We start from the raw sequence: 19,521 nt of genomic DNA on the forward strand, positions 1-19,521 counted from the left end.
GTTTGTGAGTTCAAGCCCCACATCGGGCTCTGTGCTGACAGGTTGGAGCCTGGAGTCTGTTTCGGATTCTGTGTCTCCCTCTTATTCTGCCCCTCCCTTACTCATGCACTGGCTCTCTCTCTCTCTCTCAAAAATAAATGACCATTAAAAAAACTAAAACAAACACACACACACACACACACACACACACACACACACACACACATACACAACAGGTGCGAAGAAGGAGAATATGAACCCAGGAACACATGGATGGGCAGACGCGGCGGTGGCAGCATACATAAATTCTCTGCCGATTGTTTCTATTTTCTCAGTCATGATCTGAGAATGAAGATAGGATATTTGGAATCAGCAGTTTACAAAGAAAGGAAAATGCATGATTAGTTATCTATAGGATGAGAAATGTGGTCTGTTTGCCAGGCAGCTCACAGGGACCATATGAACTGAGAGTAGACTAATAAGTATGTTCTTGGATGTTCTTCTAATCAAATTAAGGGAAAAGTACAAACAAATTGAGAGTATCTGCAAGACAGCAGGTATGATGACCAAATATGGAGGTTAAGCTCAAGGAAGAAGGAGGAAAATTGGCAGAAGAAAAGCATCTCAAAGTAAGGAACTGGCCCCATCAATGGATGGTAGGGTCTTATGAGGCCCAAAGACTGAGTCAGGATGATAAAGAGAATAATAAATGAATCTCTCTATTTATATTAGACTGCTCCTTTGGCAGAATTTTTCTCTATTTTCATATGTTAATTAAGAGAGGGCAGAGAGGAAGTCAGTCCTTTATATTCAGGTGGCAATAAATGTTCTACGTTACATAACAATGGGAGTGGGTTAATTAATAAGATGAATTAGTCTTTACTAGGGGGGCTATTACATACCAGACACTATGCTAGGCATTTCACATATGCATTATTTCCTTTAGTCACTACACAATGCCTATGAGGTGATGACGTAAATGTAATAATCATAATCGTTAAAGAACCTAGGCTCAGGGTCATTATACTTGCATAGGTTGCAGAGCTAGCAAGGGGCAGTCAAGACCCAAACACAATGTATGTATGTATGTCTACAGTGTTTAAGAGCTTTCCCATCCCCAGATGCTTAACACATATAACGATAGTTTCAAGAGATATTCTTTCTTGCTACTATTTTTCTGGTCTTTGAGAACGAGGCAGTGAGGGGCGAGCAGGGCAATAGGTAAGAGCTGTTGCCACAAAGCCAATCCTTCTGAAGTCCTATGTGACTGATGTGCTCTGAACTATAACTGTTATCAACTTTATAAATCCTCATATTTTTTGCTGAAATATGGCTCTTCCCTTTCTCTGATGAATATCCATTAGAGTATACACTATCATAGCACATTGTATTAATAATTTAATTGTATCTTCCACTTTGTTTTTACTTAAATTTATTTTTGCCATGACCAAAAAATATTTGTATAGGGACAGAGATAAGAGCATTCAAAAGTTTTTTCTTCTTCCATCATCTTGGTTATGTTGCCTTTGGAATTACTAAATATTTTTCAACATCTCAACAAAATAATACTCTTTTAAGACTGCAGGCATTAGAATGATTGTCATTCATGCAAATAATCACTTACTTACACTATATGAGTTTGGGGTGGATAAAGCAAATTACCATTTGAAAATAATTCAAATAACACTCTGGGCTAAGACCTTGCTTATGAATGTTATCTTGGCCACAATATTTCTTAACCTTCTTCCATTTAGCTAGATTTATTTATGGTAATATAGTCCAAATTAATAAACTATTCAATTGCCACAGGTGTATTAAGTATATGATGTTGTAGGAATATATCAGATGCAAATGAATTTTAAAATACATTATTTATTTGGAATTCTATAGTGGTAATAATTAAGATGTAGTATAATTATGTACTCACTTAAAGATGTACATTTTGAGTATATATTATATGAAAAACTTAAAAATGTATCAAAAAATAAGGTTCATATTTTAAAAATGTGGACTAAAACATAAACTGTGTTTTAGCTCATCATAGATCCTAAAGTGTAACAATTATATTTTCCAAAAGTTGAAATTCTCTCATCCCACATATTATATATATAAATATACAAATACAACAACTATATATGCATATACATATTTATACATACACATGTGTAACTGAAAATCGAATTTGATCTTAGTGTCACTTAGCTTGATAGTTGTCAAAACTGCACACAAATGATTAAATGTTTTTGACATATGACCTTTGCTGATAGGAAGTATGAGCAGTAAACATAAAACTGGATCAAAAGTCATAGGGTCTAAACTTTAATCCAATGTGTGACAATAATCAGCAGTGTGAGTGCAAGCCAGTCTCCTGCTTCCCTGGGCCTCTGTTTTCTGAACTCCATAAAGTAAAAATTGGGCAAGGTTGTAGAACTTAAATTTTATGACTCACTAACTTGACTTGGTATTAGGCAGATTCTTCTTCAATGAAATATTAACTAGAAAGTCCTCAAATAAATCAGCATTCTGAGTGCTGATGAGGACTACTGATCCCACAGCAAAATCTAAATCTAGAATACAGAAAATAATGCTGACCTCCTGCATAATGTGCAGACATTAAATTGTTTCCTGATTTCATTTCAGGGATGGGGAACAAACAGCTGTCCCTGAACTCTTTTTAAGGACATCGTCAGTTACAAACAGCAGCATCCCCAGCTAGGATGAGTCCCACTGAAGAAAACTTTCTGTTCACACGGGAGAAATATTCCTAGTGGTAATAAAAACCGTTTTGCTAGGTTTAATCAGAAGTGAAAAGGAATTTGAGAATGTTCCCTTTGAGCCACATCATCCACTGCTCATTCAGGGTGGGCCTAGCAACAGGGGTAATAAAAAATGTCCTTAGTAACAGAGAAAGAGAAATGGCAATTAAGTGTATTTGCAACCTAATATAGAAGACCTAACTCTTTATTAAGATAATATAAATAATAAAAAAAAAATGGAAAAAGGAAAAAAATAGAAGGAAATAACATGGGAAATGAAAGTAACCCAAGCAGTGCAATTTAACACTGATTTACTTAGAACAGTTTGCTACATACATATAAGCCCATGGGCATAAGCTGAATGCAAAGGCTGAGAAACATGCTTAACAATGAATGACTTCTGCAACAAAACAACAAATAAAGAAACAAAACAGTAAGTGTTAAAAAGCCAAAGCAGCTTGCTTTGGGACACCAATAAATAACAGAAAAGAAAGGACGAACTCAATATCAGAACTAACCATTCAGTGATAGGTTGGACACATGATTATTTAAAATGTTTGTAAATCACAGCATGGTGAAATAGAATTCGATTCTCCAATTAACCATGCTTACGCTGAAAAGTTAAAATTGGCAAGAACACCACCAATTTCTATACATTTGGTGAATAAAGTATGATACAATATTGAAAACAGAGCCAAACATACTGACCTGCTCACATCAGGAAACCTGATGGGAAAGTAAATAACTTGGCACTTGGGTCTGATGATGCTTTCCAGATCCTTGGGTCTGTGATCAGGAATCAGCTTCATAAATTTTCCAATAGAGGTGAGAAATGACTCCATGTTAAAAACCGAGTTGAATACCACCACATCAGCCACCAGGCTGTAAAGGGAAAGGATAAATGCAAATGATGAACCCACACTCACTCACAGCTATTTTTCATAAGCCTAAGTCCTCTGTGTTAATCAGAGTTTATACTGTCCTTGGGCTTGTAAAGAACTCAGCACTTCCCATAGTATTTACTAAAATGCCTCTAATAGAGAATTAGTTTCATTAGCATTGTATCGTGGTAAGTTTGATTTCTGGCATCAGGAAAGAAAGGCAGGAGAGGAATCAAATAATTTATTGGGATCTTATGAGGCTCCAAACAAAGTTTATTTTTCTGCAATGCCAGGACTTTCTATAACATCAACAGTCAGTACAGCAGGACCTTTTCCTTCGTGGCCCAAATACCCACGTTGGGTTTCTGTGTCAGTGATATACATCGTTTTACACCATACTACACTGAAGAGAACATCTGCCAATCCCTTTCACTACCTTCAAGGAGATGAGTTCAGATAAAGCTACTTCCCACAAGAGCATACCTTCAAACACGTGGTTAAAGTCTATTTCATGTTTAGTCCTTGCTTCAAGAAACCATTAGGTTTTTTAAAGCTCTGGAACTGTACAGGAAGAATTATATGGGATATCTCTACAAACAACTTATTTCACTATTATATTATATTATATTTGGGGTGGCCAAAGAAGAAGGACCACAATACCATGGACCTTCATAAGTAAATGAAATAAATATAATTTTAGCTATTACTTTTGATGGATACATTGTGTTCCTCCCTTTAATATTTTTTAAATAAAAATAATCTAAAATACATTATTATAAGGAAATGTGAAAACAAATTTTAGGTGTCATAACTATGTCAGTAGTGTTCAAAACAGCCCATAACATTTTATTGAAAACCAATGAACACGAATGATAACCATGGGCAAGCTGGATAAAACCTGAATATGGAGTATGTTCCCTTTATGAGTCAAAAAAATGATTTAATAAACAATTGTTTTGATTTAAGCAAAGATTTTTGCCTTAGGCAATGATTTAGGGTCTCGGTGTCATGGGATCTCAGCAAAATGCATACAAACGTTTTAGTGAGAAGCTATATAAGTTCAAACAACAGTTAATTTTATTTCACCCTAAAAATGACAGATCAAGAAAACTAAAAAGTCCGCAAGACGGCAAAACACAAATGAATAAGCAGAGCTTATAGAATAGGAATACCAAAGCAAATCCTTCGTTTACTGAGGACAGCCAAAGTTCCTATTATTAATACACAGCGGAACAAAAAACCTACAAAAGGAATGTTGAACTGCCACCTTTATGCCTCCCCTGCAAAACTGCTTTTCCATACAAGTTTTTTTTTTTTTTAGTTGCAACCTAGTGGAAATTTGGGGGTAGGGGTGATAACAGCACGGATAACACAAAAGAATGTCACAGAAGTGCTGACACAACACCAAGCAATAAGGAAGCCAATATAATAATATACCAAAAGTTGAAGGATGTTTTACAGCTAGTCTGTTTTCACCATATGTCACATATTGTAATAGCGACCCACAGGTCATAATATACTGTTACGACATGTGTTCATAAGTCAGAGGGCTAGTGAAACCTCTATTTAAGGTGAGTGCTTATGTCAGTCACCTCTAAAGTCCTTAACTGCCACACGGTCAAGAAAGAAATCCGACAGTGCCAACAAAAGCAGAAGTCAGCAAGAAAACTAAAGAAACATTTGAGGAAGCAAGAGTCATACTTTTCGAAGAGAATCTGAAACAGGACTGCTTCCTGACACTCTTATTTTTCCTCTGGACAACTGTGAACCATTTTTTTCTCATTAAGAGGCCAACCGATGATCGAGTCCCCTTCTTTCTCTCCGAGCTTGTTGATCGGTTTACCCTCTTAAGAAGAGCAATGCTGGAAAATCATGTTGGAACCCTTATAGTCTCATTCCTTTCGACCAAACACAATCTTTTATAAAACAGAGAGATGAGGGGTAGTGAGCTGAAATTTTTTATAGACATCTGCCCTCCTAGGGCATGCAACCTAACTACTTACATTCCTAAACACCCAGTCTCCGCTAAATTAAATATCCAAGACGGTCTACAGAAATATTCTTTTCATGCATTTTCTCTCTGATATGAGTGGGTGTAACTTCCATTAACTTTAAAGCCACCCATAAAGGGAAAAATAGACTTAATTTTTTTCCCCAGTTATTTCTCAGGGGTAATAAACACACACTATCTGAGGAAAAGAATGATGCTAATTCAAGAAATCAAAAGAATATTACAAATGTTTTCCATATTGATAAGGCACAGAATGATTTTATTTTTGTTTTTAAAACATATTTCCCTTCTCTGTTTCAAGATAAAATAAAGTATTTTAATTTTATTATGAAATTTCAACACGGTTGCTTTTTTTATGAGACATTTGACGTGAAGCAGTTCCACTCTATTTTGATAGCACTGCCACTTCACAATTGAAGCAGCTTGTAAAAATGATTGCAGGAAAACATTTACGAAATGCTTGAAACACGGAAATATTACCATAGAGTTGTTTTTCTATGTCAACTAAACTATGGAATATGCTGTAGGAGTTGGGAGTCTGTTTAAACACATCATGAATCCCAATTGCTAAGAACTATTAAAAAAGGTAGGATGTACCCTATCACTGCCAAATTGATTCTATTTGATTGTTGCAGTTATGTGAATAGGATACACCAGCAAAGCCATTTCAGACTTGTTATTAACTTCTTTCATTAACTAAGCTTCAAGAGATACACTTTGTGGAAGTAACAACAGAGAAGGACCATCACCTTTGAAATGTCATGGTATTTTAAGGCTGTGCGATTTCAGAAGACTCAATGAGGGGAAAAAAAAAAAAAAAAAAAACAACCACCTAAAGATTCATTTCCCATAGTTTTCTCTTACAAACAGTTAAAAAAAAAAAAAAAAAGACAAAAACCCCTCGGTCTATTACTTATTCCTCTATAAATTTCTATTTTGATTTCAGCTGGATATATTGAAAGTGGTTGGTAAATGAGAATGGATGAGAATTGACTAACTGCTCTTTTCTAAAAGTACCCCTTCTACAATACAGGATGGAACCAAGGGGTAAAGATGGCGCCTTGTGGACACTTTGATTCTATTTTGAATGTTGTAGAAAATAGATAACTAGTTCAACATACATCATTAGATTGTTACATATGTGTATTTTATAAGAGGGTTAGCTGTGTGTGTATATATATATACGTATACGTATACATATATATATACAGCAAAGGCACAAGCAATTACTACTACCATGGAAGGTATGTTTACACTTATGCACCTATTCCAAGATGTTTTCTAAATAAGTGTACAGTAGGTCTTCAGATTTAAAAGCGAAATCTTTTAGCAAAGGACTAAATATAATGATACAATCTATACCTACCATGAGAGAATTTGGTTGTATCCATACTGAAAATCCCTCTCCTGACATTTCTTGACAGGATATACCAATTGGTTCTCATGGAAGTACAGAATCTTTTTCAACTTCCCAAGGTCAGGCCGAAGGGCAGTCAGTTCAGTCAGGTTCAGCACTGAGCTTGCAAAGAGGATCCTAGGAAACAAGGAGATTAAAGTTTACTGTCCCAAGTATGTGTGAAGTGGTCATCCTTCGCCTTCCTCCCCCTTTCCCTCTTCCTACCCCCCTAAAAACATATCCCCTATAGGGACACATCAATAGTTAAGCCTTAATACCATGTAGCAGCATTCTAAGTTTTGATCTCTTAAAAAGCAGCTGCTAAGAACTATAAAAGCCCTGAATCTCATTGGTCTTCTCAGCTCAGTTACTGAGAGATGCAAAAAAAAAAAAAAAAAAAAAAAAAGCCGGATGGATTTTATTGAAAAAGGCAAGAAAAGCTCTATCTGAAGGACAAATGGAACAAAGATAAGGCTGACTGGGGAATACTTTGCTTGCCAGTTTCATTACACTTTACTTCTTTATGCAACCAACTACTGAAATTCAATATACGAGCAGGAATGGCACATGTTCATGTTATGACATAAACCCTTTTGATTTATGCAACAGACTTATTGAGTGTGGTCTTTTTCTCTTGGCATGTTTTCTCACTGTCCCTATCTGCCACCTCTCCCTTTTTCTCAACTGTTGGGCAATATTTGTGGTTTTCTTATTTTTATTTTATTTTATTTTTTATTTTCCATTACTGGACTGCTAATGGCACCAGATGTATAATCCAGCAACGTATGATCTATAAAACTCCTTATATAAAAAATAAATATAAAAAAGAAGAAGAAAGCTGATTCCTTATCTTTGGGAAAAAAAGGAACTGAAAGCTTACCTAGTATGTTTATAAATGAAACAGTGTCCATTTACTTATTCATTCCACAAATGTTTACTAAATGCCTAATGTGGGCCAGAGTCTAACCGGGAAGAAGAGAGAAGATGAACCAAGACAGCCCATCAGGATAAACGCTACCTGCACTTGTGACATAAACAAAGAATTAACAGAAAGAAACCCGAAAGGAGTAATATCGCTCTAGGACAACCTCGAAACGTTTCCCTAACGAGGTGCCTACCACATATGGACACAATAGAGGAACAAATTACAGTCCCTGAACAGCTGAGGACACTTAGATGGCACAATTTTGATAGAATGCCACCTTTACAACATAATGTAGCATCACTTGACCCTTACAGCTTTAGTTCCATTCTACATAATGAGGTTCAACAAGGTTAAGAGTTTTGCATTTACTGGTAGAAAGTGGCACTGGTAGATTGACGCTGGTACAAAGTGGCAAAGCAGAGACTCCTGGTCTTCGAAAGCCTGAAGCACCTTTCATTATGCCACGGATATGAACTGGCTGTGGACCACTTAAACACTGCAAATGATTCTTTGTGTACTTAATAAATACAAAATATCATACTTGTTATTACCATGATTACAACCCCTATAAATTTTCCCTTGCAGAGAAGTCAAATGGCTAACTTCAGGTGTTTATATGATTTTCACACAGGAAGAATGATGACATGATAAGTGCATATATCATAAGTAGGAATTCAGGTGTCTTCTTCATGGACTAAAAAAGGCACATAAAGACCAAAAGGCCGTGATCTCTCTCTAAAGCCACATGGCTGTATTAATATCATGGTTTAATGCTTTAAAGTAAAAAAACCTTATAAAGGAGATGTATTTATATTTTTAACTGTCTATTTGTATTCAACTAAAGCACACAGAAAAATGGTGATCAAAAAAATGTCTTATTTTGTCCAAAAATATTCCCACCACCACCACCACCACCACCACCACCAAGTATAAGCCTCTCTAAAACTTAAATGGAAAATTCTGAAATATGAAGATACTTGCTCATCTACAAATCCGATCCTTAGTAGAGAGAACAATAAAATATTAATCTCAATCAATCAATATTTTCCTTAAAATAAAATGGACGGTGACTTGTGGGTCTAATTATTGAGTAACACCCCCTCCTCTACCTCCATACAGTACTACTGCAAGCAATGACTCATTCTTAATCCTAAGACCTGAGCAAGCTCAATGTTTTTCACACAGAAGGCCGAAAATTCATTACATGCAGCCCCCACATGACTAACTAACTGCAAAAAAACAAAACAAAAAAAAAAATGGTACCTTAATGGAGAAATTTGGTAGACATCAATTTACCCAGGTGATCAAACTTAATATAAATAGTAACAGAACACGTGATGTGTATTTCCCAGTATGATACACTGACAAAGACACAAATCACCAATGTAGTTCTCCTGCCACAAGTGCCCGATCTGAACTTGGTCATGAGGAAACAATATTTGCAGACAAATATTCTGCAAAATAACTGGGCTCAATCTCCAAAAATGTCAATGTCCTAAAGAAAAATAAAATCTAGATTAAAGGAAAACAAAGAGACACTGAAACAAAATACAATGTGTCATTCTTCACTGGATACTAGATGAGGAAAAAATAGTTATAAAGGACATTATAAGGATAATAGGGAAACTCTGAATATGGATTCCATATAAGACCATAAATTTGAATCAATCTTAAATTTCTTAAGTATACTAATTTTATTACGGTCATGTAGGAGAATAACCTTATTCTTTGAAGACACATACTGAATTATTTACATGTGAAGGGTCATGATGTCTACAACTAATTCTTACATGGTTCAAACAAAAGGCTACTAATAACAACAAATATTCATAAGTATATATTTGCATAGACAGATACTTAAAAATGTGTAAAATGTTAACAATTGATTAATCTAAATGAATGGTATATTGTAATTTCATCGACCTAGTCTTCAAAGTTTTATCTAGTTATATATTTATATAATTACAAACTTGAGGGAATATGCATTAAATGGCAGTGAGTAGAAGGGAAAAATACATTTCATAAGTAAAAAAACCCTCTCATCATATATGTATTTCTAATCATAATCCAATTGTTAATTTCCTGCATGAGAATTATGCTCAGGATGGCCCATCTGCAGCAAAAGTTTAGCCAAGGTGAGCCTTGCACTCTGCTCCTACCATACATCTCTCCTCTCCTTACCCTACTTACTAGCTAATCCATAATCAAGGAATCCAGATCTAAAGTTGAGCGTTCTAAATAAAGCCTCCCAAATGAAAGAATGTAATACATTCAGAAGTGAGGTGGCAGTGATTTTCAGAATATTAACCATTTGGGTCTGCCCACACCAACACTTCCTTCAGTTTGTTCAGTCATTAACAGGAAAATCATTTCCCTTGTATAACTAATCTTGAAATAGCCCTACTTCTAAATTGTGGAAATTATCTCTGTCAGGAAAACAGAGATTCTGTTTGCTTTTCATTTGTAAAATAGTAGTTAAAGTGGACAACAAGCAATTCGTCAAATATCTGAGTTAGTGACACCCAAAAAGAAGTAACGAATATGCTCACAAAATGCAGGTAAGATTCATAGGCAATTTTTACTTTGTCCCCTTCGACCAATTAAAAAATAAAGTTAATAATGATACAATGAATGACATCACTCAATCAGCAGTCAACCCCTAGGCTTCCAATGTTCATCTTGCCACAGGTATTACTTAAGCAATAAATCCTAACAAGGTGAGCTTTATCATCCTACACTGTGTCTCCAACAGGAAAGGGCACGAGGTGATAGCAAAAAGCACTAGGAACAAGATAATTCCTGACAGCTGCTGCTTGAGCACAAGTTAAATTGAACAGTTTATCTCAGCATGAAGATGTTATAAGGTTTTATGTTTAATATTTTTAAATTAACATAAAAACCAGAGAAAGCAGTTGTGCAATCTCTTGCAAACATGACATACTACAATCACTGTATAAGCTGGATTAGGACTTATTACCATGCTACTACAGAATTAAGCTGTTTTTAGACCACCAAAGAGCTTTAAATTGCAACTTTTGTCTCTGTAAGAGAAACCTATATTTAAAATGTCTGCTAAATTCAAATTAACGGCTACATCATTAGCTTATACCATCTCACCAAAAGTATAAGTAAGCTGCTATTATAATCCTCTAACCAAAATGGCTCCGTGCTGCAAGCACATCAACACCGTTCTATGTATTTGGGATTGTATCCATATACATGTTTCGATTGTTTCCAATGCACATTACATGTACAATCTGAGTCATATTTGCTTAAGGAATCCAAAATAATTCAACTTAATGAAATTCAAGGTTAGAGGTTTTATGTTTTCTGACTCAGTTTGAATAAACCAGTTATTTGCCTTTTACTGTATTCTCTTAATATGTAAAAAGAGATGCTGAAATACACCTAAGCCCTATAGGAGTGCGATGGCTATTTATCAAAATGGATACTTTAAATCTTCAATGGTATGGAAGGGCGGCAAAATGAGAAAAGAAGACAGGCATTCAAGATTCCAACCACCACCACATGCATTCTAGTAATAATACTTCATGAACCAGGTTATCGCAATCTTTCTCCATGGAATCTTTTCAATGGCCCCTTCTATCCCCCCAAACCATTTAGCACATTTATCACATGATGGGATATACTACACAATTTAACACAGGTACAGATACCAGTAATTATGTAATTCCTTGCAGGGCTTCAGGAAGCCTTTGACAAAGGAATAAATTCCATTCGTCCAGTTGTGTCTCTTGCTCAGCACGTAAATTCCTTGTCTAGATTTACCTTGCTTAGCCTCATTGCCAAACTTTGTTCTTTTGTTGTTTATCTTGATTCCTGTTCCTTGATAAAGACTCTCTAGGACTGTGATATAGTGTGTTCTGTGATGATGGCAATGGCTTCTATCTGTAGTGTCCGATATAGTAGCAACTAGCTACATATGGCTACGGAGCACTCGAAATGTAGCTACTGCAACTGAGGAACACAATTTTAAGTTGACTTTAACTTGCTTCATTTAAGCTTGTTATGTTCAATATCATTTCTGAAACGTATGAATTTTCACAGATTTCATGACACAGTGGGTCAGAATACCTACAACCAGGACATGACTCTTATGCTCACATATTTCTAAAGCTTAAACATCTTCTTGTATAATCTCTTGTATTTCTATGACAACTGTTTGTGTATTTCATGAGATGTCTTATTACTTTTTAATATCAGGAAACTTTACACTGACTACTGTATGGAAAACAGACTGCAAGGAATCACTTCGAAGATGGGAGAACAGTAGGGGGAATAGAAAAGAAGTGAGAAGGGGCCTGTATCAGGATTTGCTGATGAAGCGGGTGTAAGAATTGAAAGAGAGGAGAGCTTTCATTTCCTTCACTTTGTCACTTCCAAAGCGTAGTGATAGTGTTTTAATACAATAGGAGCTTAATAACACATACATGCATAAATGAAAATTATTCCCAAACCCTTCAAAAGTCTTTGGCTTAAATATATATTTCTTTAATTTGTAAAACCTGTGTAGAATGATAACCGAGTTCTAATATTCATTAATCGTTGATATGCAAAATTCATTTCAACACACTATGCTTTAGTTGTCAGCTACTTCATCTTAATTAGACCGTTTCTACTGCACGTTTAAATGCTATGGATTTTCAAAAACCTTCAAGAACATGCATAGCAAGATGTTTCCATTTGCTAAAACGATTAGAAATAAATACAAGATAGAAGTCTTATCTAAAGGAAAAGTACATGTAGTCATTTAAGTTCTTGTGAGGGGTAAGTTACAGGCTGTTAGAGTATCCCGTTTCCCAAAAGCTGTCCCATAGGACAGCATGAAGGAATCAGTCGGTTTTGCTTTTCCCCCCCACCATGTAATGTTCCTTTCCTGTGCTTATCATGACGGCCAAGGGAACACTGTGCAAAGAACACTTGTCCAGAAGGCAGGGAATCAAAGTCCATAGGTGGGACATGCCACTGAACAATACCCCCAATACCCCCAAGTGGTTTCTTAATACCTAGCCACTCCACAGTCATCAGCACTCTGACCTGCCTTACAGTCACCTAAGGAGGAGACAGATTGTATACATACATGAGGGTTTTTTTTAGCTAAAGGTGCCACTTAAATTCAGTGTCCCTTAAATTACTCAAGCTACCTCTCCAGTCTTTTAATTCTTGGTATCATGTCTAATTCATAAAAGATACCCAGTAATTATGTTGACAACAAGAAAGGAAGAAACAGCAAGGGTGGGTGGGTCTACTATTGAAAATATTATAAATAAATTGGAATTTTTACTGTGTACACAAATATTTTAGGAATATTGAGAATCTATTAAGAGTATTCTTGTAAGACACAAGGGAATCTGAGCCACTCACAACATTTATATCTGTTTTAGACAATCTATCAATTAGTCAACAAACCAGAACACTGTTAAAGTCTCGACAAACTAATAAGTACAATATAGGTAGTATTCCTGTTCCAAAAGAGCTGACACTAACACTGGCAAAATAAGCCATAAACAGGAAACGTTAAATAACAACAAAAAAGATAAGTAACAGCTCTGTTCTGTGTAAGAAATGTCAGAAAGCACTGAAAGACTGATTGTGAACGAAGGGAGAGGCACTAAGGGCTGAGTTCAGAGGAGGAAGTGAAAACAAAGAGCAGTGGAAGACCAGGAAGGATAAAGTTTATTGAGGGTATTGAGGGAGGCACGGGTCCTGAGATCTTGGCTCTGGAAGTATCAGGGCTAGCTATTTGAGTTCAGCCCGAGAAGAGGGACAGTTGCTTAAAGTTTAGGGTTTGAAAAAAAGTGAGTAGTCAAATAAAAGGAAAAGTGGTCTTCCATCAGACCTAGAGGCACCCACGTGTAGCATAAGAAGTTTGCCAAGTCCACCCCATCTGTTAACAATATGAGGATCCACTGTACCCTTATAATTATATTAACAATGTTTTATTTCTTCTTATTATCCTTGAGTTGTAAAGGCTCGTTGGCTGAGAAAAATGATAGTAAAATGAGAGGATAAGGAATCAAAGTTTCACCATCACTACCACTCTCCAAATAAGGGAGGTTGTTCTATCTATATCCAAAGATAAAATCAATTTGTTTAAAACATGGCTCTCCAACAGCCATGTGATCATATTCTAAAGGAAGACAAGGAACCACATATTATGCAGGGTTTTACATATACTGGCTAATTTAATCACCATCCTAAGAGATTTGTCTTACTATTTCCATTTTACTGATTAGGAAATTAAAGGATGAGAAGTATTGTTAAAAGCTAAGGCAACAGTGGTTACTAGGGGGCAAAGATGAGTTTCAAATCCAAGTTGAGCTGGACCCAAAGCCTCTATGTTTTTCAGTTATTCCACACTGATTTTGAATCGTCTAGGATTAGAATGTGACTCAATGGTTCTCAGTACTTCTCATTATTGTCTGTGTTTGAGCAATACAAGAACACAAATGGTATAAAGAACTGTACTAACCTGAATAGCTTCATTTCATTTCTTCATTCATCACATATTTCCTGAGTGATTATACTGTTAGACAAACTGTGGAAAGCTAATGACCATCAGTGAAGGATCTCCCGAAGAGATGCAATCAAGGTGGCCACCCTACGTCACACAAAGGAGTCAGCCTACTAAAATAACAAGTATTTGTTAGGCACTGGGACAGACAGAAGCAGCTGGTATCAAAAGCAATGAAGATAACAGAAATATCTGATTTGGTTACTGGAGGGACAGGCTAAGGGTAACTCTAAAGCTGCTAGCTTGTGCAGATCGATAGTGGTGACATTCCTTAACACAAGAGGAGAAACAATTCAGTGGCTGGAATAGAGAAGAAATGAAGGGATGGTTTCTACAACTGTGGAATATAAGTAGAGTGTCCAGTAGGTAACTAAAGATAACACATAATAATGAAAGAAATTGCATTGCAGATTTAATTAAATGAAAGCACTTGGTCACCAACTGTGTCTGTTAAAAATGTGGGCTCTTGGTTTGTTACACAATTTTACATAACTGTTCTACGTGTTTTTCTAATATTTCATATGTTATCTTGTTTTCTCCCATTGAAGTATATATTCCTTGATAAGATAAATTAGATCCGCTGTTCTTTTCTTTAGTACCCTATAGTTTCCCTAACATGAGACTTACCACTCTGGGTTTTAAGTTTTCTCAGGACATGCCCTATATTTTCCTTGTTCCTTATCCTATCAGGTGCTCAAAAAACATTTTCAAAAAAGTGACTAAATAAATACATTAATTAATAAATGAATCAGTCATTTATGACCTCAATGACACTGAGAAAACCAAACTGGTTGATTCTCTCCATATAGTCAAGTGTTCAATATGATATTTACTCCTACCATTAAAAAAACAAGTTGGAAAGTATGTCATGTCCCCAAAAGAAAGAACTTACCTTCTTACTTGAGCACCCAACACAATTCTAGCACCCAACACATTATTTGATGTCATTTTTGATTGAGCCCATTCCTATTCTTTGGGTCCCTAATAATATGTCAGGCACTGTTCTCTGCTTCACCATCCTAATATATCAAGAACCCACGATACAATCCAAAGGAAAGGAACTCTTGGGGAAAGGCAGGTGTCAGCCTGGTACAAAGATCAGGAATGTATGATATGACGATAAAAATTTCTGTCTTCTTCAGGGATTCATGATCATCGGCCTTGAAGAAGAAGTAAGTCAATTAACATGCAAAGCACATCTAACTTGCTGAGTGCGCTGGGAACACTTCATATGGTGTTTTATCTCCATAAACTAATATAATTAGTATGTGAAATATTTATAATTCACCTCATGATTAATCTATCGTAGACTATTCCTTAACAGCAGCATATCATTTTATATTGGGATGTTCTTTGCCCTTTAGTTCATGCAACTCATGAGTCCCTGGAGTTCATTTCCAAATATTATGAAGTTGGAAGAACAGAGACCCAAGGTAATGGATTTAGGTCCTATCATTTCTCTAACCTACGCATGTTGTCTAAGATTACACACATACAAGGACACACTGACCAGTCAAGCCAGAAGGACTACTACTCAAATAGGTACATAAAGCTCAGTTCAGGCACACATCTGAGGAACAAACGACAGGCAAGCACAGAGTGGCTTTCAGAGATTACCATCATTTAGGCTAGAATATTATGACACAGTAATAGTTAAAGCAATCATAAAAACAATAATAATATCTGCCTCCCAGAACATCAAGTAAAATACTCCCGACAACCATGGAAAGTAAGGTATTTTGTACTCAAATAACGAATAAGCTAACAAGGAAAAATATGGTAACTTGCTATTTTTACTGAGTCACATCGATGGCTAAAATTAACAAGCACAAAATAAAGTGTCTCCTAAATATTCGGTTTTTCTATAATCAGTCATAAGACCTAAATTTTTTGGTGCTTATGAGTATTTGTTTTAACTGTGCTTCCCAGAATCCTATATTCTATTGAGCTGTTCTATCATTTGATTTGTGACATTTTGTTGTTATGCTTCTCATAGAGATTATCTGTGTGTTTTGATTATTTCTCCTATGTTTGTTTTGGCAAGTCCAAGACAGTTCTTTGAAATCTTCCCTGAATTTGGTGCTTAATATGCCATTTAAAGAAATACCTCCCCACAAATAATTTAGTTAGTATCCCCAATGTTTTGCTATTTTACACATCACTTTAATTATAAGGGTACCATTAGATAACTAATTACAAAAGTCAAAGCCAGCAGAATATACTGTACACAGTAGGCACTCAAAGAGTATCTGAGAGGGGTGCCTGCATGGCTCAGTCGGTTCAGTGTCCGACTTCAGCTCGGGTCACGATCTCACAGGTTGTGAGTTTGAGCCCCGCATTGGGCTCTGTGCCTTCAGCTTGGAGCCTGGAGCCCGCTTTGGATTCTGTGTCTCCCTCTCTCTCTGATCCTCCCCCGCTCACGCTCTGTCTCTCACTTTCTCAAAAATAAATAAAACATTAAAAAAAAATATCTGGGAGAGTGAAATATTAAATAATATAGTCCATCTGTAATAGAAAAAGAATCTGAAGGTGGGAGTCACTGTGTCCGGGTCTTTCATACCTTTCTTTTATTCATTTATTTTTTTTAAGATGAGAATTTTTATAAACATTGATTTGTTATCCCTGTGTTTCTCATGAAACCAACAATGTAAAAATTCTAAGAACGTGATTCTCACCAGAGGAAAACATTTGAAAGCTGTATTTTTAAAAATTAAGACTTCCTATTTTAATTTTTTTAATGTTTATTTATTTTTGGTAGAGAGAGAGAGAGAGAGAGAGAGAGAGAGAGAGACACAAAGCATGAATGGGAGGGGCAGAGAGAGAGAGAGGGAGACACAGAATTCGAAGCAGGCTCCAGGCTCCGAGCTGTCAGCACAGAGCTAGACACGGGGCTTGAACTCATGAGCTGTGATATCATGACCTGAGCGGAAGTCGGACGCTCAACCGACTGAGCCACCCAGGTGCCCCAAAACTTCCTATTTTAATAGAGTAAAGTGAAAATTTAAATATCTTCTACATGGCTGGGACACCTGGTGCCTCAGTCAGTTGAGCATCCAACTCTTGGTTTCCGCTCAGTTCATGATTTCGTGGTTGCAGGATTGAGCCCTACATCATGGTCCACACTGAGTGTGGAGCCTGCTTAGGATTTTCTTTCTCCCTCTCTCTCTGCCCCTCTCTGCTCTCTCTCTCTCTCTCAAAATAAATAAATAAGCATTTAAAAAAATAAAAATCTTCTACATGGCTAAGTTTCACAAATAACATTTTTTAATATGCTTCCCTTGATCACAACTTAAATAAATTGCCCCCCCCCCTTTTTTTTAAAGTAAGTAACATAGACATAGGTACGGGAGGAAAAAACAGATGAAAAGTACAAAATGCTATATAAACAATATCATTAAGATGATCTAAAAAGGAAGCCCTGAGGTCATTCAACACAACCTACTGGCATAATAACTTTCTAAGATACCTTTTTCTTGGTCTCACCTATGACTCTACATTCTCCATGGGACTCACTAAATACAATAGCTCATAAAATGCCCCAGGCCACACTTGCTTACCAGGTGACTGAGGAGCACGACTGAGGTTACCTGCCCTGGATTAGCCAGTCAGAGGCAAAGCTGGGACCAGTAGAGAGTCTGTGATAAAAAAGGATGTCAGTCACAGGTGCTGCTTGTGAGCCTGCTTCCTAATTCCAATGGTGGGAGCAGCTTCAAGTTAGATGTTGGGATTAAAATAGTCTCTATTTGGGGTGTCTGGGTGGTCTAGTCAGTTAAGCATCAGACTCTTTTCTGTTTTTTAATGTTCCTTTATTTTTGAGAGACAGAGAGAGAGAAAGAGACAGAGCACAAGCAGGAGAAGGGCAGACAGAGACGTGGACACAGATTCCGAAGCAGGCTCCAGACTCTGAGCTGTCAGCACAAAGCCCGACGTGAGGCTTGAACTCATGAACTGTGAGATCATGACCTGAGCTGAAGCTGGATGGTTAACCTATGGAGCCACCCAGGCACCCCAAGCAGGGGACTCCTGATTTCCACTCAGGTCACAATCTCACAGTTTGTGACATGGAGCTGTGTTGACAGCACTGAGCCTGCTGGGGAGTCTCTCTTTCCCCTCTCTCTCTGCCCCTCCCCCACTCTCATGTGTGCTTGCTCTCAAAATAAATAAATACACTTAAAAATAAAATAAAATAAAATAAAATAAAATAAAATAAAATAAAATAAAATAAAATAAAATAAAATGTTTTCCATTTAATGGGAAAACAAAAGCCCATTCATTGAGGCAAAAAATTAGAAAACCCAGCTTTGACCATGTTCCTCCTTTTCTCTCCATATAATACAGAGGAAAGTGCTTGAACCTGGGTATAAATATGCACTAGAGCCTCCCAACAGATATCTGAGTCTCAATGTTATTTGAATTTTCCGTTGCCTGTGTCTGAGGGTCACATACCACAGGTCATTAAAAGCCATCCAAAGTCTCCTTCCACCATGTAAAACATTTTCACGTAAGGCACAGCATGGATGCATCCCTTGTGAGTCAGTCCTTTCCTTTCTTCCCTTTTGTATTTGCATATAGCAGTGGTCTGGGAATATCTGGAAATACACAGAATGCCATGTGGGAAGCAAGAAAGCAACCTCAGACCTGGCCTGAGAAAGTCAGAAAGGCTTTAAAGGAGATAGCACTTGAGATGTGCATTAAAAGATGAAGAAAATTTCCAGTTCAGTTATGTGGGAAGGGCAAGGATTGGAAAAGGAGGAAGATTGAGTTTCCATTAATAATGCAGAGGAAAAGCAAGTACCTGGGACTATAAATATCTGCATTCTACTTAATTAAGCAAATATTCAGCATATTTATATTATATGAAATATGTATTTGAAATACATAAATATATATTTATATAAAGTAGGTAAGGCATAATAAGACAGATTTGACATCCTGCTCCTCATTTTTGCATTTTGGCAATGGAGATATAAACAAAGGGCTGAATTTATACGAGAGTTAATATTTGATAGTTTAAGTAACTTTGTTTTAATCTCCAAAC

General features: G+C 36.4%; 1 protein-coding gene across 1 annotated transcript in view; it reads right to left on the reverse strand.

The window, feature by feature from the left end:
* GTDC1 (glycosyltransferase like domain containing 1) overlaps positions 1-19,521 on the reverse strand; it is a 297,275-nt gene that overhangs the window by 192,148 nt on the left and 85,606 nt on the right. The window contains exons 5-6 of the mRNA XM_042994400.1: positions 6,994-7,161; positions 3,444-3,617 (exon numbers count right to left, since the gene is read on the reverse strand). Coding sequence (XP_042850334.1) covers positions 3,444-3,617; positions 6,994-7,161 — 342 coding nt within the window. The remainder of the gene's footprint in view (positions 1-3,443; positions 3,618-6,993; positions 7,162-19,521) is intronic.

Source organism: Panthera tigris, chromosome C1 (genome assembly GCF_018350195.1).
Source record: "Panthera tigris isolate Pti1 chromosome C1, P.tigris_Pti1_mat1.1, whole genome shotgun sequence".
Taxonomy (NCBI): domain Eukaryota; kingdom Metazoa; phylum Chordata; class Mammalia; order Carnivora; family Felidae; genus Panthera; species Panthera tigris.